This window comes from Lemur catta, chromosome 9 (genome assembly GCF_020740605.2).
Source record: "Lemur catta isolate mLemCat1 chromosome 9, mLemCat1.pri, whole genome shotgun sequence".
NCBI lineage: Eukaryota > Metazoa > Chordata > Mammalia > Primates > Lemuridae > Lemur > Lemur catta.
This window is the reverse complement of record NC_059136.1, coordinates 41458687-41481123: the sequence shown is the minus strand read 5'-3', so window position 1 is coordinate 41481123 and position 22437 is coordinate 41458687. Positions and strand designations below refer to the sequence as shown.

At 32.6% G+C, this 22437-nt stretch overlaps 1 protein-coding gene across 2 annotated transcripts in view; it reads left to right on the top strand.

Moving 5' to 3' along the window:
- The window catches only part of LOC123645218 (MDM2 binding protein), a 64413-nt gene extending 44917 nt beyond the window's left edge, over window positions 1-19496 (top strand). The window contains exons 16-22 of one of the 2 annotated variants that reach the window (XM_045561858.1): window positions 3094-3249; window positions 5886-5981; window positions 12206-12472; window positions 14012-14261; window positions 14855-14968; window positions 18509-18574; window positions 19152-19496. In XM_045561858.1, the coding sequence (XP_045417814.1) occupies window positions 3094-3249; window positions 5886-5981; window positions 12206-12472; window positions 14012-14261; window positions 14855-14968; window positions 18509-18574; window positions 19152-19190 (988 nt within the window). In that variant the 3' untranslated portion in view covers window positions 19191-19496. Of the gene's footprint in view, window positions 1-3093; window positions 3250-5885; window positions 5982-12205; window positions 12473-14011; window positions 14262-14854; window positions 14969-18508 lie in introns of both variants that reach the window. The other variant, XM_045561857.1, reaches the window with a different exon arrangement.
- The last annotated feature ends 2941 nt before the right edge of the window (window positions 19497-22437 follow it).

The window sequence follows — 22437 nt, the reverse complement described above, 5'->3', positions numbered from 1 at the left end:
TTCTCTCCATAGGTGTAGTCCTGTTCCCTATCTGCTCTCACCTATATTAATGTTGGGGGAGGGGCGATCCAGGATAGAACATGTTTGCCTGGCTGCACTTTTGGGCAAACTTTAGGGTATCAGCAGGCAGGGAGCTTTGGCCCTTAACCCAACATTAAATTAGGGGATCCTTATTCTCAGATACAGAGCACATGGGGCTCTGTATCTATAGAGAACAGTCTCTTTGTTTTTAACTTGGAGGTAAAAGCACGGGGGCTGGAGGTAGGTAAGGTGGGTGTAGGAAGGGGCTACTTGTACAACTGTTCTAAGTACTGTTCTTAAAATTTATCATCTTGATTTGTGCCCATTGCCACTCTCTGATCCCAAATTTAGAGTTATTGTGGCTCTGTGGGAAAGAAAGAAGACACATTACCTTTTTGTAGGTTTGTTTCCATTTCTTGCTAAGATGCTTGCTCTAGTTTATCCCTTTTTGAAATTCGTTGAACTCTTTGGTCCACCATTTTTCTCTTCTTCTTTTTCTTAACCCTATTATGAATTTAGTTATGAATTTAATCTCCTATACTTCAACATCGTGATTTCAGTTTGTTTGAGCAAAGAGCTTGATGTGTATATTTAATCTCCCATCTTGAACTAGAATGTTATTTGTCAAGGTCCAGGTCAAATATCACCTTTCTCTTAAGCCTTTTGTAAACACTGCAACTCAATGTTATGTTCCTTCTTTAAATACCCGAGGACTGTGTTATTACTTCTTTCGTGAAACTTATTTTCTTTTACCTTTTCTGCCTCATTCTACATCAGTATATTTATCTCCTCTCACTGTCCTTACCTCGTTTCTCCTACTTTAAGTCATACCTATGCAGTAAATTATGAGCTTTGATTATCAGTCTGTAAATTATAGTAAACTCTATAGTACCTCTCAATGATTTTACAATGTAAATGCTCAATAAATACTTGGGGACACTTCAAAAAATAGGGAGACACCATTGCATTCTTAGTTGGGAGCAAAAGTTATGTTGCATATTTTCAGAATTTGTTTTGTGTTCAAAGATATTTAACTGGAGAATAAAGGATCATTATATAGTGAAATTCAGAAGTCATTAAAAACCTGGTTTTAGACACATTCTGTTACTTGTTTTGTGACTTTGTTGCCTCATCTTTTAAGATAGAGATAAAAATCCTAGTTCTACTTCGAAGTTGTGAAAATTTAATGAGATGGTAATGTGAAAAAATACTTTATCAGCTTGAAGACACTGAACAAAATAAGGTGGCGGCAGTGTTATTTTTTTAACCTAAGACATACCTTAGTGTAGTGTAATTTATCACAAACAGAACTTTTAAATTGCTTTGATATCCTCATGTTCAAGGTTCCATATAAATGCAAATTATACATTTCCCCATTATATCTAGCTTATAAAATGATGGAGTGTAATATTCATTAAGAAACCTTTGTGAGTCACTATTGGAGGGTAGCTATATAGAAATTAAATTCATAATTCAGTTACTATGAAATTCAGAGAAAATATTTTACTATTTTCTTATTTGACTATTTTTATTAGACTTTTATTTGCATTTTAAAAGTACAGGAATAGCAAAGGGAAAAAGGCACTGTTGGTATGTTATTCATCCTTAATGGTATAGAAATAATGTCTGAGACTGTAATGTCACTATTTTAATCATGGTAATTATCAGTAAAACACTTAATCTGAGTGATAAAATATCAGATAATACTTGAATTAATATAAAATTAGGAAATTAATTTATGTACAGATGTTATGAAGGTTTTATTTATGCTGTGGTGACAGAGCTATGGTGATCTGTGATTCTGTGCTTAGTAAATCCTCTAGCATTCTCTGAAACTGAAGTATATTTTCCTCTTTCCAGTTTTTAAAACTTTCTATGAGCTTTTTTTGGTTTATAGAGTGATAGAGTAGAAATAGTAACTAATGTGGAGTCAGTCTAGTTCTAACTCTCATTTTAAATGGCTGTGTCACCCTGGGGTCTGTAATGTAACTTACTGTGTGTTAGTTTCTTTATCTTAAAAAATAGGAATAATGATTATTTTTTAGGCATGGTATATTGATTTTCACTTTACAAAATAATTTTGGGTGTTACTTCATTTTGAGATAAGACCTAGTCCATCTTTTTCAAGGAAATTTGTGAAGATTAAGAATATATTGTATGTAAAGTAGTTCGAAAAGTATAAAGTCCTGCATATATTTCAGGTATAATAATGATTCAGTGCTTATTCATAATGTCATAATCATGGCTAGAAGAGACCTTAAAGAGATTTTTGATTACTGTTTCATCTCATGGTGGTGCTTCAATTAATCTTTTAAGTTCATAGAAAATTGGAACATTCAGTCCCTGCCTTCAAAAATTTACAACATTGTGGATTTCAGAACATACAAGAGTTTACATTTAAATTTTATAGAATTGGTAACTTCATACTACTGAATAATAGACCATCATTTATAAATATATAATTATGTTTATTTTATATAAGTAGTAGAATTATTGATGTGGTAACTGCAAGGTTTATTGTGACCCAAAGATTTTTAAAAATATAGTTTGAAACTAAATGATTTGCAAATATTTTACTTTATTGCCTTTCCTAAATGATTAATTCTTTGGTTTTCTTTGTGTATTTTTGTTTGTTTGTTTGTTTCTGCTTGCATCACCTTTCCCTGACTATGGTAAATTCAAATATGCTTTTTTTTTTTTTTTTTTGAGACAGAGTCTCGGTCTGTTGCCCGGGCTAGAGTGAGTGCCATGGCATCAGCCTAGCTCACAGCAACCTCAAACTCCTGGGCTTAAGCGATCCTACTGCCTCAGCCTCCCGAGTAGCTGGGACTACAGGCATGCGCCACCATGCCCGGCTAATTTTTTGTATATATATTTTTAGTTGGCCAGATAATTTCTTTCTATTTTTAGTAGAGACGGGGTCTCACTGTTGCTCAGGCTGGTCTCGAACTCCTGACCTCGAGCAATCCACCCGCCTCGGCCTCCCAGAGTGCTAGGATTACAGGCGTGAGCCACCCACCGCGCCCGGCCCAAATATGCTTTTAATAAATCTGCATAACATTACTTTCGCAGAACTGGTTCATTACCTCGTTCATCTGAACAGTTGCTGGGTCACAAAGAGGGTCCTCGGGATTCAATCACTCTATTGGATGCTAAAGAATTGCTGAAACACTTTACCTCAGATGGATTACCAGTAGGAGATCTTCAACCTTTACCGATTCAAAAGGGGTAAGTTATAAATGTATAATTTCCAATTTTTAAAAATCAGTTTTTAAATAACATTACATCTCATTCCTTAGTTAGTTGATACCCTGTGCTACTTAAGCAAAATTTGTAAGTCTGATCCCATTGTTTATTGGTTGGCATTAATCATCACATTTTGTCTTAACTAAATGTCCTACTATTTTTGTGGTATTAAATATGAGGGAAACAAGAATAATAAAAGCAACCTCAGCATATTCCCTATAGAAGTCAGTAATTTCTACTTTGTATACAAAGAACAGTACTTTTTAAGAAAAAAATTAGAATTTGACTTGCAAATATATTTTTTTAATTCTCTTTTCTGTGTTAACTCTCTGGTTTTGATGTCACAACTTAGCGTGAACATTGTCAGTCATGCCTAATAGTAGCAAAAAGCTCAGCCTTTCAACTGAAGAAAATGAGAAAATATAATAAAAATGCTTTTGAAACTATGACATTACCAAATAAGACTTCAGTGTCTACATGAATAATTTACAACTAATTTGACTTTCAAGACAGTTTCCACTAAGATACAGTTAATAAATGCTGGATGTTGCTGAAGTTGGCAAAATTACAGGTAAAACTGTGACATCAAATACTTGTAAGGATTGAATAATTTGCTCATTACTCCCATTTCTTTTTGTTAATCCATTGGTTTTGAAAACCTTCCAAAAGACCTTAAAAATTGTAGATCACTTTGATCACTTTTACAAAACTTGATTTGAATTATATTCTGATAAATACTGATTTTAAAGGTGAATTTTGGAAAGGATTTATTAGAAGGTAGTTATATCTCAAATATTGTCAGACCATTACTGCCTTTATGTGCATGTTCACTAGAGAGATAGGGAGCGACCTTGAAAATGTGAGGCCCTTAATAACTCTGGGTCTTAATGACTTAATGATCTTAATGACATAGAAATTATATAATTTTGGAGTAATTTTATTTTCTCATAACTTTGAGAGATTGATAACCTTTTTGTGGAAATCCAGAAAGTGAAGAAGTATGTACATTTTTATCTATTTAGTTATTGAATTACTGTTCTTTAAATCATTAAGCACAAACTGACAGAGTCGGATGGGTTTGCCAAAACTGAATTATTTATTGTAGTCTTTTTGATTAGAATGTCTTTCTAGATGCAATATACAGGAGATACGAGTTAATTCTTTCTGTAGTTTACAGAAACTGTAGGTGATTTATTTAGGAAAGTTTGATGTGATTCTTCAATGTTAGTAAAGAACTGCGTCATTATCAAGTGTATCTTCTGTTAGCACTAGAGTTGAGGGATGAGCTTTCATTGCAATGAATCAGGAACTTACGTGCTCTTAGTAAATGTCTACCTTTGCAAGGAGCTATCCAAAATGCTGTATTAAATTAAACAAAGTGCAAACATGACTGCTATGTATATGCCAGGGAAATAATAAACATTGACAAAACACAAATTTATTAAAATATTTCTTTTAGGAAGAACAAGTTGTGAGTGAAATTAAACCAAAATAGGTAAAGTTGCTGAGAGGGATTGAAATGAGAAATGAGAGACATTATCAAAGAAAAGGTAAAGGAAAGAACTGAAATGCTAGATACAGAGTTTTATATTATAAATTCGTTCATTTTAATAGTCATCAAAATACTGGGGTCACTGTAATTTATTAGTGTTACTTTCCATGGAACACTTTAAATCAATGCAATTGAGTATAAAGTCTAGTTTTTAGGATTCATTAATTGGCATATATCTTAAATTTTAATGTAATAATTTCAAATGCTTATCATAGTACCCTAGATAATTTTCAGTAGTGGAAGGGCAGTTGTCGTTACTAATGACCTAGGGGAAAAAATGTGATAGCAAATTTATTCTTGGTATTCTACTATTTACTTGCCTTTCTACATACCATTTTCACCTCTTCTGAATTCAAGTCTCTGGTATTTCATTCTACCTATTAACTATGTAAAGACTACTTTTGCATAATTCTCCCATTCCTGTCTAACAAGTTCTGAGCTTCAGGACCATGATCAGTTATATAGAACAGTGGTTTCCAACTCAGGCAGTGAAGAAAGGCACCTACCAGAGTAACCCAGAGAGCTTAATCTAATTGCAGTGACCTCCTTCTTTCCCACATTTTGATATACCCCTGCAGGTCTGGGTGTGGAAGGGGTTGGTGTGAATATTTTATGTAATCTCAACATATGATTAGTTTTAACATACCTGCTGATTGAAAACCTACTTCAGAAAAAGAACTGAAGTCAGCAGTTAAGTCTCCATACCCTCTGATATTTAAAAAGTTGCTGACTCTTAAAGTAGATGTCATGATGACTACATTCTCAGGCAAAGAAAGATATGGATACCATATGTGTTATAGTAGGATGTAAATACTTTTCAAGTTTACTTTAATCATTCCATTGCAAAAAAAAATTTAACCTAATGCATAAAATTTAGTTCACTTCACCAAGGAATAAAAATCAGTTATACAGGAGAAGTCAGATTTGTTTCTTTAGACATGTTCTTTAACTGTCTCTGTCACTAAATAAACCTTAAATACATACTATCACATGGGGGATTTAAAAAAAGAAAAAATAATAAAAATAAATAAAACCTTAAATACAAATGAAAAACTTTTTGTTTCAGGGAAAAGGCTTTTGTTCTAACACCAGAACTTAGTCCTCGGAAACTTCAGGTCTTACCTTTTGAGAAAGCCTCAGTATGTCATTATCATGGAATTGAGTAAGTTTTTACTTATATTGTACTCTTCTGCATGTTATGCAGCTTCTCTCATGTGTGTGTGTGTGTGTAAAAAAGTGACTGTAATAAAATAATATAAATAGAGACAGAGCCAAAGAATGTATGTCAAAAACTTTAAAAACCAAAGCAGCACATACTCAAATAATTTGTCTTCTATTTAAGAAAAAAGTTATTTGATGATTAATTAGATTTATGGCATTTACATATCCTATTATTAACTACTAGATATTGTTATTTGTTCCTTTTTTTTTTTTTTTTGAGACATAGTCTCTGTTGCCTGAGCTAGAGTATAGTGTCATCATGATAGCTCACCTCAGACTCATGGACTCAAGCGATCCTCCTGCTGCAGTCTCTAGAGTAGCTCGAACTACAGGCATGTGCCACCACGCCTAGCTAATTTTATTTTTTTAAATTTTTTGTAGAGATGGGGTCTCATTTTGTTGCTCAGGCTGGTCTCAAACTCCAGGCCTCAAGCCATCCTCCTGTCTTAGCCTCCCAAAGTGCTAGAATTACAGGTGTAAACCACCATGCCCAGCCCAGCTACTAGATATTTTAATCAACATTATTTTGGTCCCTACGTTATAAAATGTGTATTTATTGTATAGGTCACATTAATGTTTCCTGGTTATTAATTATACTGTAATTGCTCAGAAACTATTAGATGGGGCCCAGCAATTCTGACACTAGGTATTTTCCTAAGAAAATGAAAGCATATCTCCATAAAAAGACTTGTACAAAATGTACATAGTAGTTTTATTTATAATAGTTCCACACTGGAAAGAGCCTAGGAGTATATCAATAGAATAAACTGGTATAGCTATGTAAGCAATACTATTCAATAATAACAAAAACCAAGATATTGATACATGCAGCAACGTTAAATGTCTGTAGCAAAAAACAGTTGAAATAAGAGTTTGAGGACTTTGAAATGAGCAACAGGAAGTATAACATCCAATAATGAATCATTTCTGAAAGAAGTCCTATATGAAATGCTAATTTGATAATTTGAATCTAAGTGGTTAAGGGAAGAATTTTAAATTGTTTTGTGAACAACACCAACACAGAGGCAACTCAGAGATAATTACTGAATCATAAAAAGATAAGAAATACCACTTGTTGCAGCCTTTTTAACTTTTTATTTATTTTTCTGTTTTTTTTTGGAGACAGAATCTTACTCTGCCGCTGAAGTGCAGTGGCCCAATTAGACTCCACTGTAACCTTGATCTCCTGAGCTCAGGTGATCCTCGCACCTCAGCCTTCCCTGTAGCTAGGACTAAGGCATGCACCAACATGGCTGGCTAATATTTTTTTTGTAGAGGTGAGGTCTTGCCATGTTGCCCTGGCTAGTCTCAAACTCCTGGCCTCAAGCAATCCTCCTGCCTTGGCCTCCCAAAGCACTGGGCTAGCTTTTTATTTATTATATTTGACAAAAGAACTTCTTGTTGGAGAGGATTATTATTTATTCTCCCTTTAATACAAAAAGGCTAGAGATGTTTCTCTGATAGACTTGAATTCCACTAAACCTTTTACATAAACTTTATATTTAGCTATATACCCTTTTATGAATTGATTACAAAAATTTTACTTTTCATTTGTACTAAGTTTACTAAATTGAAGTGAGAGTTATCTTTGTTCTACTATATAAAAATTTAATTAAGGATATATTTTTTTTAATTTTTAATTAGGATATATTTTTCTGATTCCCCCTTTTGATTTTATTAAAGAGCTAGAAATTAAACATTACAGAAAAATTTATAATAAAAACCAATAATTCCTTTCCTTATCACTATCTACCTCCAGTCCCACTTTTCAGAAACAACTGTTTGTTTGGTTTTCTTTTCCCTGGTGGTTATCTCTCTTTTTCTAAAGGACATCCTTCTGTCAATATTTTGTAATGTTTCCACATAAAATATTGACTCTTTGCTATGAAAAATGAGGATTTTGTTCCCCTTCTTGTCAATTTGAGTTCTCTGCTATTTACTTTCATGTTTTAAAAATATATATTTAAATTTCTCTTCTTATCTCCCCATTTTGTTTAAGAAGAATTTTAAGGCCTCCTAATATATTAAAAGGAGCTAATTAACATTTTAGGTAGGTATTTTGCATATAACTTGAATCTGAAAGTTGAAACCAGTAAACAATGTTTACATTATTATGATTATAAATGGTATTCACTGCAGAGAAAATGTACCAGTGTTAACATTTTCTTTGCTATATGTCCAAAATACCCCAGGACATATGTGTTTTTTGCCTTTTTGGCCTTATAAATTCACTGATGCACTGATTTGAATAAAATAAGCTACAGTAATTCCATTTTAACTACTGACTGAAGTGTCTATCATATAATCATATTTTAGATTATTTTTCCCAAAATACCTTAATTTAGTTTTGTTTATTCTGAGTCTTAGATGTCCCTATTCTTTTTTTCTGTTGTTTTTAGTTTACTATAGAAAAACTTTAATGTTAACATGTAAATTTATAGAATTTGTAAAAGATATGTTCTTCATAATCAATTATCAAAATATTAAATTAAGACCTATTTGAGGACTGTTTCCTGCTGGGCCTAAATCTATACAGAGCCTTATTAATTTATACACAAACAATATTATGAGATTCTGATTCATTATAAAGGAGTAATTCTCTTCTCCTCTAGTCCTACCTGTTCCCCTAGTTTTCTTTACTGTAAATTTATGCTCATGAAACTGAGGACATTGAGACCAGACTAACAAATTGTAAGAGGTGAGCAGTTTTACTCCAGAAGCATGTTTTTTTCAAGAATATTTGGTCGTATAGTCTGAGGGCCAATCTATGTTCAACATAGATTATGGAGTAGAATCAAAATTCAAATGACATTTTTAAGTAAATACGAAAATACAAAGAAAGTTCTCTCTTTCTATATTGCTCTGGGCCTTTAGGACCCCAGTGCTCTTCCTCTACTCTGACATAAAGGAATATTTAGAAAAGATATGTTAATTGCTCAGGTGAAAATCAACATTTCCTAAGGCAAAATGAAATACACCCACTGTTAGCTTGTTTATTTATTTTTTCATTTATCTATCCTGGAGTGTAAGATGCCCTTGATTGTAAAATGTACTGTTTTATTAAACAACAAATTAAATTATACTGTCATACTCTGACAATTATTTGGTCACGCCATCCTCTTGTTGCTTTGAAGTTTCTTGCATGTATTCCAAAATATTTGGCAGTTTCTTGTGCCTTCATTAGCATTGTTTGGTGTGTGATAGGCAGTATTTTGTCTATTTCTTATTCACAAAACAAAAATACCTTCATCATCTTACAGGTATTTTTCTTTTTTAGTACCCATAAAGGATTTGGTTATTGTTTTGTAAGAAAATATGGAATTACGGTCATTCATCCAACAATAAATATTTATTTCACTAATCTCAACTATATACCCTGCTACTCTGTTTCTTTTCTTTTCTAATTTACAAAGCAAATTTTTGTTTCAATGGCAAATCATAATTTTCACTATAGTATAACCATTTTAAAGACATTTTAAATGGTAATTAAAGTCAACATGTACAGTGTACATAATTTAGTTGAAAGTATGACATTATGAACAGCAACAATCAAGGGATATTAAAACTCAAAGAAAAAAATCTTAGAAATAAAATCATAGAGTAGAAAAAATATTCTTCTTAGAATCAAAATATGCCTGTTTTCTCTCAGATATTTTCTGTATACCGGCTAATTAGGCATTACATAGCCTCTTGCATAGACACTTTTCTTAAAATTCATGGTTCTTAATTTTATTCTAGATTCTGTCAGTTGCCCTGGGTAGAAATATGACTCATCAGTAATCCTTAGGGTTGTTGCTGATTTTTAATGAAATATGTTTTGTTAAACAACAGACTAGAGAAAGAATATTACACAGGATACTAGAAACCTAAGTTCTACTCCCTCTTCCGTCACCAAGTGACATTCTGACTTAGGAGCTCAGTTTTCTCACCTGTTAAATTTAACACTTAGATTAGCTAAGAGATTTTTTCAGTTCTAAAGTGTATTTAGAAAAACCTAGGCACATTTTTTCTTTTAATTTATATATATTTAAGGTGTATAGCATAATGTTTTGAGAGTGGTCAAGCACATCAATATATCTATCATCTCAAAGTTACCTCTTTTTTTGTGTGTTATAAGAGCACTTAAGTCCACTCTCTTAGCAAATTTCCAGTATACAATGCAATATTATTAACTATGGTCCTAATACTATGCATTAGATCTCTAGATTTATTCATCCTGCATAACTCTGCAACTCTGAACCCTTTAACCTACATCTTCTTATATCCCCCCACCCTACATAACCACCATTCTACTCTGTTTTTGTGTATTCAACCTTTTTTTTTTAAGAATCACCTAAGCAGATTTTAAAAAATAGCAATGACTTGGTCTCACCCAATCAGGAAGTCTGGGCATGTAGTATTTCTTAAAAGCTCTTCAGATGGTTCTAATGTCTAGCCATATGTTGAACACTGAGTAAGATGATCCTTACATTTTACATAAGAGATAGTATGCTAAAATGATTGAAGTCAGGTTCTAAAGTCACCAACCTGGGTTGAAATTCTGGCTATGCTACATATTATCAGCATACTATAAGATTTGCTGTGCTAGGAAATAAATCTAATGATGATGATGATGATGATGATGATAGTATACATTTATTGACTGCTTTGCTTGCATGTTTCAGTCACTGATTCTTAGTGTTTATTTATTCAAGTAATTCTCACAATAGCTTTTTCGGATAAGTACTTTAAATCTCATTTTGCAGATGAGGCAACAGAATCATAGACAAATTTAAGTAATGTGGCCAAGTTCACACAGCAAGTAAGTAGAGGAGCTCACATTTAAATCCCTGGCGTCTGGCTCCATAGTCTGTACTCTTAGTAATCAAATATGTAAGTGTCACGAGGGGAAGATAAACTTCTTAAAACCTCCCAGACAATCAGATGTTTGGGAAATGATACAGTCTTTGGGAGTTGACCTAAAGGCTTGTGGATCCAAAAATCTGATTTTATGGAGCATCTTAGAATTTGACAGGTAGAAAGGGCAGATAACAGAGAAAGGTCTTAATTTTTACAGTCCTGCCATCACATTTATAAAACCATTTGTATTTTCTTGATGCAGTTGTAGAAAGGGAAGAAACTGAAGAGCTTTCCAAGGTCACACAGCTCATAGGTGATCTTCCTGATATACTTGTTTATTGTGCTTAACAACCTGGAATTTCTTTGAGGCCAAAAGCATTCACTGAACTAACATTTCATTGATTTCTTGGATCCGATTTAGCTAGAAACCAGATGCACAGACAGCTGAAGTGTTTGAAGGAAAATCTGTCAATCAGTTAATAAGGTGGGAAGTGAGTTTCAAAGAAAAAATTCAAAATGTTCTAAGCTGTTTGGTGAGCCAGCGTAGAATACCTTTATAACCTTTTAATCTTTGTGTTGAGAATAAACTTGCCCTTTCTAACAGAAGTCAGCATTTCACGTTGTAATATATCAGCCATGCTGAGAAAGCAGAGGTTGGTAGAGTTTTAAAAAGTATTAAAACAGCAACTGTATTATTTTGAAAATAAGCCAAAGGATTAACTTAATCTGTTGCTGAGAACCACAGTCAAAGAGAAATCAGATTGTACTTCACATTTTTTAATCTTTTGCCATGTCATATAGCAAACTAGAAAAAAAGCTTGTGAGGAGGTAGGCCATTTACTCAACCTTCCAACAATGATTTAGAAATTAATTAAGAACTTTTAAAGTAAATGTTTTACTATCTTGGCCGGGCGCGGTGGCTCACGCCTGTAATCCTAGCTCTGGGAGGCCGAGGCGGGTGGATCACTCGAGGTCAGGAGTTCGAGACCAGCCTGAGCAAGAGTGAGACCCCGTCTCTACTAAAAATAGAAAGAAATTATCTGGCCAACTAAAAATATATATACAAAAAAATTAGCCGGGCATGGTGGCTCATGCCTGTAGTCCCAGCTACTAGGGAGGCTGAGGCAGTAGGATCGCTTAAGCCCAGGAGTCTGAGGTTGCTGTGAGCTAGGCTGATGCCACGGCACTCACTCTAGCCCGGGCAACAAAGTGACACTCTGTCTCAAAAAAAAAAAAAAAAATGTTTTACTATCTTCTCAACAAGAGGGAAAAAAACCTGTTTCTGTCATGGAGGCTTTGATTTTAATGCTCTTTTCATCATTTTAGATATTGCTTGGATGACCGAAAAGCTTTGGAAAGAGATGGGGGATTCTCTGAGCTTCAATCTCGTCTTATTCGTTATGAAACTCAAACTACCTGCACCAGAGAAAGTTTTCCAGTACCCAGTGTGTTGAGCCCTCTTCCATCTCCTGCAGTTTTGTCAGAGACTGGAAGTGTCCCTGATGGAGAATCTTTACAAAGTGAACTTCAAACTGAAGTATCCAGATTGAAACTGAGATCTAAAGATCTGAATTGCCTTTATCCCCCAAAAAGGTGATGTATTAAGTATACATAAATAGTATCTTGACAGAAAGTATTTTACTCTCCAGAGGAATTTTTTTATTTCATATTAGTCTTTTAGATTAATTCCTTCATGCCAGGAAGTTTGTTTTTATTGTGAACAGTAGATGATTTTGCTTATAAGTTATATTAATAAAAAGAAATGACTTGGTGGAAAAAAACACACTGTTTCTTGCTTTATATGCTAATATATAGTCCATTAGCCAATGGACTGTAAAGTTTTTAAGCCATGGAACACTAGAGAGCTCACCCCACAGAATTGGCAGCTGAGCTGCTCTATTGAAGAGGGTGTTTGGGGATGGGAGTTATGTTAGCTCTTCCTTACCTCTCTCCTCACTGTTTCCTGCCTGCATTGGCCCCTTAAACAAGGGTTTCCATGATGCATCATTTTAAAACCTCTTGTTACATAAAATATATAGCTTGAAAGCTTACATAATAATACATTATATGAAACTTTTCTAGATATGTTTTTTTTTTTTGGCTAGCTAAACAAAATGTCCAAATACTTGATTAGAAATTAGAAGCTTATGTAATGAACACTAATTTCTATTGAATTTATATATCTTTAGAACCTTTGTCCAATTTAAGTTCTTGGGATCTAAAGTAAGCCTTAAATTTTTATTAAACCTTGCAGAAAGTATGAAGTATATAAAAGTAAAACTTTCAGATCTATTTTTGAATAATTAAATATATTAGTATGCTGTTTCCCTGATACGGAAGAACTAGATTATTTTTATGAAGACTTCATATATTCATAGTGCTTTTTACACCTAATAAAACTAAAAGCAACATTAACATTTGTGATACTATACTTATTTCTGACTTGTGACTAATAAAAAGATACGTGTTCCTGAAAGGAAAGTACACTGTGGCCTTTGGGTTAGCAGAATTGAAAGCCATAAGACCCTATCTTATAAAAGGAAAAATGTGGGTCATAATGGAGGCAAATGTAAACATTTTAGAAAGATTGAGTACCTCATGAATTTATATAAATAAAAAATTTTTTAAAAGATTGAAACATGAGCCAATTTTATAGTTTTTTATTTTTATTTGTTTTAACACTTATTTATTTTGCAAGGCAGTTGCATAGGTACAATAGGATGTAAGTTGTGGTTTCTTTGTTAAAATTATCTCAATAGAAAAGTATAAATACTTAACAGATGAGTATTAAATCTATAAATAGCAACACCTGGCATGCATAGCTGATTTATGTGAGAAGCTGTAAATTGGAGGGAGGGGGGAAAGTATAGCAAAGCAGCTTGTTGCTTTCCCTGTTAGCTGAAATCCTAGTTTGTTATTCATTGCCTTCTATGTTTTAGCCATTCATTTGAAGAACTAAAGAACAACTTTATAACATTATGTTGATTGCTTATGTAAGGCAATAATAGCAAGAAATTGTTTGCTTTTCTTAAATTTATTCTTGGATGGATATATTTGTAACATTTAAGACAAAAAATGGACTTTGTTATTAATTCATTTAATCTGTGTTCCTGATTTGTTCCTCTACTATAGACTTGTGAAATCTGAAAGTTCAGATTCTCTTCTTTCTCAGACAAGTGGCAATAGTAATCATCATCATCATGTGATGACATCCAGAAAGCCGCGGGCAGAGCGGTTGTTATCAGTGACATGTCCATTGGTTCCACTTCCTAGCTGTGAAACTCCAAAAGTCACTGCAAAGGCCAGTTCAGGTCACAAAAGTGTGCATGAATCAAAAACGTCAAGGCAAATTAAGGAATCAAGATCACAGAAACACACGCGGGTAAAGATTTATTTCCTATTTTTCTTAATTCTACATGGGAAGAAATTTCTTCATTTGATTCCTTTAAAATGTATATTTAAAAATTTTGTAAATGAAGTGATATTTAGAATTTACTTTAAAATAATCCAGTGGAAGAAGGATGATGGGAAAGTGGATGGGGGTATAAATATACCAAAATTAGCCATAGATTGGCCATCTTTGAAGCTGATGGATAGATGTATCAAGATAGGGATTTGTTATAGAATATTCTCTCTACTTTTCTATGCTTGAAATTTTCCATAATAAAAAATACACATCTATATATACCTACTGTGTGTAACTTTTACTTACACTCATATGTCAATTCAGAACTCATAATTTGAATTCCTTTCTTAAGGTACTCCTATTATTGCCTGCTAACATACTAATCCTGTGACAGTGTGACCAAGTAAATGTTACAGATATCTTTTCTTCTCAATCGTTTTGTCCTAATGAGCTTATCTGCCTTTTAGTACAGCTAAATGATTGTGTAATTTACAGGATTAAACTCTAAAGCTGTTTGTACCTTTTTCAAGAAATATGTTATGTTAGTCATATGCTATGTTCTATTGAAGATACTGAAAGAAGTAGTTGCTGAAACCCTGAACAAGCACAGTATTACTGAGGCTCATGAATGTTTCACTGCATGCAGCCAGCGTCTCTTTGAAATCTCTAAGTTCTACCTGAAGGTACAGTGTCTTCTCTACTAATGGCAAAATTTAGTTCATGTTCTAATGTTCCTGTTTGACATTTAAAAAAGTTTAAATGAGTATTTTTTATACTGAGATCATATAACTTGCTGCCAGATTTTTTTTAAATAATTGAGATAACAAAAATTGAAGCCAAAATATTCTGTTTGATTTCTTTGCTTTTAGTCCTCACATAGTTATTTGTAGGCTATAGCAGTGGTGTACTGTGTGTGAGCAGATTCCCTGTCTCATGTTGATGAGGGAAGATGGAGATCTTTGAAATCCTTTCTCTTTCCCTATCCCTGCGGTCTTCTTAACAGTGTCCCTCATATATGTAGAAAGCTACATTTTAACTAGTATCTTCAGTATTTCCCTTAACCAGTCTGACTTAAGTTGACAATAAACTTCAAAACGTGTTTAATTAGTAACTTCTTATACAGTCAGCCTTCTATATCCATGGATTCCATATCTGTGGACAGACTTTTTTAATCTTGTCATTATTCCCCAAACAATGCAGCATAACAACTATTTACATAGCATTTACATTGTATTAGGTATTATAAGTAATAAGTAATTTAAAGTGTACAGGAAAATGTGTGTAGGTTTTATGTAAATACTGTGCCATTTTATAATATATATGGGACTTGAGCATCCATGGATTTTGGTGTCTGTATGGGGTCCTGGAACCAATCCCCACAGATACCGAGGGACGGCTGTAGTGAAAAGGCTACTGGACTGAATATCAAAACACCCAGTTTCTAATTTTGGATCTATTATCAGTTAGTTGTAAGACATTAGACAGGTCAGCCACTCAGATAACAGTTTTCTAAAACATAGATGGTGTTAGATTATCTCCATCCTTAAGAGTTTCTGACTTCAATCACAGTTATATGTGGGCTTCTGGTTAAAATTACGGATTGACCACATGTGTTCAATTCCCTTCCTTTCTAAAATCCTTCAAGAAAGACAGTATTAACCTACAAAAAACAAGGAAAAAAGGAAGAAAAAACTGTAGAAGTGTTTTTAGTACATTGTTGAATAAGAAAAAGCTCTTGGAAGCATTGTGTAGCAGAGTAAAAGGAGTTACAATCTAATTGTATGCCTAGTGGAATAGCAGTAAGAATCATGTTAATTCAACCAACATAATCTCTGAGATGCTCAAGGTTTGACGATACCAGGTATTAAGGAAAGCAGGGGAAATGTGCCAGGTAGAAAATACGGAAATTACATAAAGATCTACACAGTGAACTGGGGATCCTTCAACTTGCTCTACATGCCTTTGTCCCATAATGTTAACTATAAGTTCTATTACACATAGTTTTTCCTTCTACCTCTGTGACAATGCAAGAAATAATCTCTAGAGAAGAAATTAGAGGCCACACTGAAAAAGCCAACTGGCCACCTTGTCACCCTGCCTTGAAAAGAAACCAGTGACAAGTTCTGCACAGACAGAGCTTCCAATAAGATTTTTAGTGTTTCACTCTTAAATATGACTGGACAGCCAGGGATTAGCAGACTTTGAGGAAAGCTTCTATCAGAAGCGATTTCAAAACATAATGGAATAAAGGGAACTCTGAACAAAGAAGAAGTTAAAGAAAACTTCATGAAAACTATAATTCTCTTAGAAGATAATTACACCGTAAAACTAGAACAGGCTGTTGTTTCCCTGTTAAAAATGCATAGAACATGAAATGTTGAAATTGATATGATGAACCCAATTCAATAGAAAAGCTGAACAGTTGAGATGAAAACCTTTAACAGAAATTAGAGCAATGACAAAAACATTGAACACAGTATAAGAAAATTGGAGAATTATTCCAGAAGATCCAATACCCTAATAATAGGAGTTTCAAAAACAGAGAATAGAGGAAAGAAAATTGTCAGAAATGTAACAGAGTTTTCCAGAACTGGACACAAGCCTCCTGCTAAAAAGGGCACACAGTTTATCTAGACCAATAAATGAAAATTTTACAGCAAGCGACATGATTGTAGAATTTCATACCTCTTGCATAGAGAGAACATTTTCTAAAGCTTCCCAGGAGAGTATGTAACTTACGTATAAAGAATCAAGAATCAGAATGGCATTGGACTTCTCCAGAATAGCATCTTTATGCTAGAAGACAATAGAAAAGTGTCTTCAAATTCCAAGGGAAAGTGATTTACCTAGTATTCTATACTTGCTCAGATATAAAGATTTAATGAAGATACATTAAAACATGGAAGATCTAAAAAAGAATTTGTCTTACCCTTTTGAAGAATTTGCTAGAAGATGAAGTTCAGCAAAAGAAGGATACTGAATCAAGAAATAAAACAAAAACTAAGACAAATCTTAACAGGACCAGGCCTAGGCAGCACTAGACCATTGGAGGAGGCTATGGGAGGATCTCCAGGTTAAAAATATTCAGTTTAAAAAGAAAACCCCAGAAACAAAAAAACTGAGCTGAGTTTATCCAGTATACTTCAGTGTCTGAAAAAACTTTGCTGTACATTTAATAAATGTATTGCTAACATTTAGGCAAAGGAAAAAATCCAGAATTATATACACGGAAATCTAAGCAATTGAAAAAATTTAACAGGTAGTTTAATATAAGATAAATGTAATGTTGGATGAAAGAGAAATTATAACCATAATACATTTAATTAGCTCAAGATTGAACAATATTTACCTAGATAAAATAATGCAAACCTGACTATTTACTAATCAAAAATTGTGGTGCAACTTTTATTGAAAGGAAGAGAAGGGAGGTGGTGTGTACGAGAACTGAATCTATGACTGTTAATCACTGACATCTATAGTCACTGTCTAAATATGTTAAATCACCAAATAGCAACATAAGCATATTGGTTAGAAACATGAGGCTGAGGCAGGAGGATTGCTTGAGCCCAGAAATTTAAGGCTGCAGTGAGCTATAGTGGTGCTACTGCACTTCAACCTGGATGACAGAGTGGCGAGACTCCCTGTCTCAAAAAAACATAACAAAAAGAAGAAGAACAAACATAAAGGTATAAACAAGAGAAACAGCTGAAACAATTGAAAGTGGCTGCCTCTAAGGAGCATAACTTGGAGATACAGCCCTCTGTCTAATTTGATAGACATTAAATTTTAAGAAGAGACATCAGTTTCCTTTCCTATGTCATCCTCTTAGTGATGGAGCCAAACAGCCAAAATGAAAAAAAAAAAAAAAACATATTTTATCTGATAAATAAATGCAAATTATATATTCATTTCCTAAATAATGAATCATTAGTGGATACTCATGGTAGAGAATGGGGCTTAGATTAGGTCAGCCGTATTGGGAATATAAGATAAGAGTGAGGTGGACTTATGTGTATATATATATGTATTTTGGTTAGAATATTTTGATATTTCAGAATGGAGCTAAATTACAGTCTATTACTTTGATTTTTTTTTTGTAACATTTCCTTAATCACATTGATAGTTGTAAAATGGTTTAGGATAATCTCAAGTTTATTTAATAATAATTAGTTCTCTGTAATTTAATGTGCACATTGTAAAATGCTGTATTTTGTTATGTTTAGGATCTTAAAACTTCAAGGGGTCTATTTGAAGAAATGAAGAAAACAGCAAACAACAATGCTGTGCAGGTAAGTAAATTAATCCCGAGAAACTACACTCAATTAAATTGGTATTTTATTTCAGGGGAGATCTGATGCCATTATTTATACGGGAATAATTAATGAATGATCTTTTCTACTCTGTCCCTATGAAAACTCTTTGAGATACTTAATGTACTTATTTAGGCAGAGTATTCAATAGTACTTACTAGGTAGCTCTGTCAACAAAAGAATTTCTAAAGTGATGTTAAAAAAGAAAAGAAAAAATAAATCATGCAAAGGGCTGGAACAACTAATCCATTTTGATTAGCTGTTTTCAAAATTTGGTTTACTTTCTCTGAGTGACCATTTGAAACATTTTCAGATAAATGTGAGAAAATGGAGCAGAATCTTCATTTAGTCCAATGAGAACAATATTGTACTCAACACTGAAAGTTCAGCAGTGTTCTTCCATTAGAAAATAAAATGTGTTTTTAAGTATAAGACTTAGATGTGTTCTTTTTCATTTAAAATTTTCTACCATATTTTGAAGTTTTTACAATATATTTTTCTATCACTCGTGTTTTCAATAGAAATGTACCATAATCACATTGTTTTCTCCTCCTAGGTGATCGAATGGGTATTAGAAAAGACAAGCAAGAAATGATATAGAATCATTCTCTTTAGGACAATTATGAATTAGGTGGAGCTATTAATTTACTACTTCATTCCTTGGTTTGAAAATTAGAAACAAATTTCAAATTTTATTCAAAGAATAAATGTTATATTTCTAAAGAATTTCATAAATATATATCCTATATGTATGTAGTTTTGGGGATACTCAATGTATTTTTAATTTTGTACTTATCTTGTACAGGTTTACTATATTTTAATTTTTAAAGTTATTTTATATGTTTTTAAATTTTTACTCTTGGTTATTTAATTATTATAATAAATAGAAATATTTCTTCTTGGATTATCTGTCTTTATTACTAGGTGCTAATATAGGCTTAAATCTCTTACTCTCAAGTAAGACATTGCCAATAGCTTTTCTCATGTGTTCTTACAGCATAGTTTATTGGACTGCACCCAATTTAGAGAGTATTGGCAAAAAAATTTCAAACAAGCTCCAGCCCTGGAGCTACCATTGTTGGAGCTATTAATGTTTATTTGAGATCAAAAATGAAGAAAGGGAAGAAACTGTGAAAATAAGACATAATGAAAGTGATACTGAGTATAGACTCCCATAAAAAAATTTCTTGTCCCATGGTAGAAAATCTGGAAAATACAGAAAATACAAAGAAGAGTAAAAAAAAAAAATTACCAACATTTCAGCACTATCTCGACATACTACCATTAATATTTTTAAAATATATATGTAACTATTTTTTAAATACTTTCAAAATTGGGATCACATAGTATGTGTGGGTTTCTGTGTGTTAATTTATAACCTTTCTACTTAACAATATGTCATGAATTTTATATTATGTCATTATTTTAATAACTGCATGATACAAATCAACCACAATTTAATTCCCCATTGTTGGACATAAAAGTTCAGTTTTTCCCTATAATAAATAAAACTTTAATGAGTCTTCCTTGTATGTCACTGATTATTTTCCTAGTATAACTTTTTAGGAAGAGAATTTGTAGGTCTTAAACTTTTTGTTAAATATTTCCATATTGCCTTCCTAAAAGACCAATTTGTACTGCTATCAACAGTCCCCATTTCCTTTTTTGATGACTAAAAATAGTTAAGAGTGGATTTTTTTTAATATGTCGGCAACTCTTTGTTTATTATGAGCTTTGCGCATTTTTATTTTAAACACTCTGACTTTTTCTTACTGGTTTGTAAGTGTTCATATAAGAACACTTGAAGATATTTGCCCTTTGTCATTTTGTTTGTGATGTTCTGAAATTTTTAATTTTTATAAAGTTAAATCTACCATCTTTATAGTTTCTTCCAGTTAAAGAAATTTGCTTAGTGAGTATGCTTTGTTTGCTTATGTTGAATTTCAAGCTAATGCTTTCAAAAAGTTTCTAGGGGTTCCATGAAGCTGCTGATGCCAAATGCTTTTTTTGGCTGAATTTTTCACTGTCATAGGATATTGCAAGGAGTGAGCCAATACTTAAAGATACTGGTAAGTCAGCAAAATTATCTTTTAAAATGCTATACTAATGGGCTTTTTTATTATAAATTTATTTAATGAGACTAATAAGCATTTATAACATGAGAGGGACCAGTTGATTTTAAAATATAACAGATTAAATCAGGCAATTTGAAAACATATGCCTGGGAACAAAATAATAGTCATAGGAAAGAAAAACTCTCATAGCCTTAGATTGCTATTGTAAAAATGGGGGAAATAATACTGACTTCACAGGGATCTTGTAAAGATGATAATCATGGCTAATGTTTATTGAGTGCTAACTATGTGCCAGGCATTATGCTAAGCATGTTACATCATTATCTCATAGCAGTCATATTAGGTAGCTATCTCCCATTTTATTGTTAAGAAATTGAAGCATAGCAAGATTAAGTGTTAAATCCAGGGTCACGTAGCTCAGAAGTTACAGAGCCAGAACGAGAACTTAAATTTGTTGAACCATACTGCCTATCCAATCATAGGATCTCTGCAAGTGTTGGTTTATCCATTTTTTGTTTTTATTTCTTTCTTTCAAGGATCCTGTTTTGTTACTATACTTAATAATATTGTATGTTAAAATTAGTTTGAAGATAACCTGTAAGCCTGATACCATTTATAATATTTCTCTTTAAGAGAATATGTTCAGAGTTTCAAAGTGCTGGATAAACTTTTGTAATGCTGTTTGAAATTTAACATATGTAAATTATATGTCAGTTAACCTGCTCAAAAACAAAAGCATAAACAAAGTAAATTGACTTAATAATCACTTATTAAAAGGACATTAAATAGCCAAATAACTTTGTAACAAAAGAACAAAATTGGAAGACTTATTATTTCATTTCAAGGCTTACTATAAAGCTGCAGTAATCAAAACAATTTGGTAATGGAACTGGAAAAAGCATATGGATAAATGGAACAGAATAAAACTCAGGGTATTATACCCACACATCAAACTTTTCGTTGAGGAAAGAAAAGTCTTTCAAAAAATACAGCTTGAATAAATGGATATTCATTCATATGGAAAAATAAATTAACTTCAACCATGACCTCACACCATATGCAAATATTAATTTGATATGGATCATAGTCGTATATTTAAAATCCAAAATTATAAAACTTATAGAAGAAAACATAGAAAAATCTTCATTGCCCTTGTAATAAAACAAGGATTTCTTAGAAAGGACACAAAAAGCACAAATCTTAAAGTAAACAACTAAAATAATATAACTTGTATTTCAAAATTTAAGAGCTGCTCTTGGAAAGACACCATTAGGAAAATGAAAATTTAAGCCACTGGGAGAAATTATTTGCAATGCATTTCCCTGATAACTAATGATGTTAAGCATCTTTTCATGTGCTTTTTGGCCACTTACATATCTTTTTTGAAGAAATGTCTACTCAAATCCTTTGACCATTTTTTAAATTGGGTTATTTATCTTTTATTGTTGAGTTATAAGAGTTCTTTATGTATTCTGGATTCTAGTCCCAGATCAGATATATGATTTGCAAATATTTTCTCCCATTCTGTGGGTTCTCTTTTCACTTTATAGTTTTAGCTCTTACATTTAGGTCTGTGACCCATTTTGAGATAATTTTTGTATGGGTAAAGGAGTCCAAATTCATTCTTCTGCATGTAAAGATCCAGTTGTCCCAACACCATTTGTTGAAAAGAATATTCTTTCCCTATTGAATTTTCTTGGAACCAGAAAGCTCATAAAATCTTAAGAAATTGTATCAAAATGAAAAGAAGCCCCTGGACCACCAAAT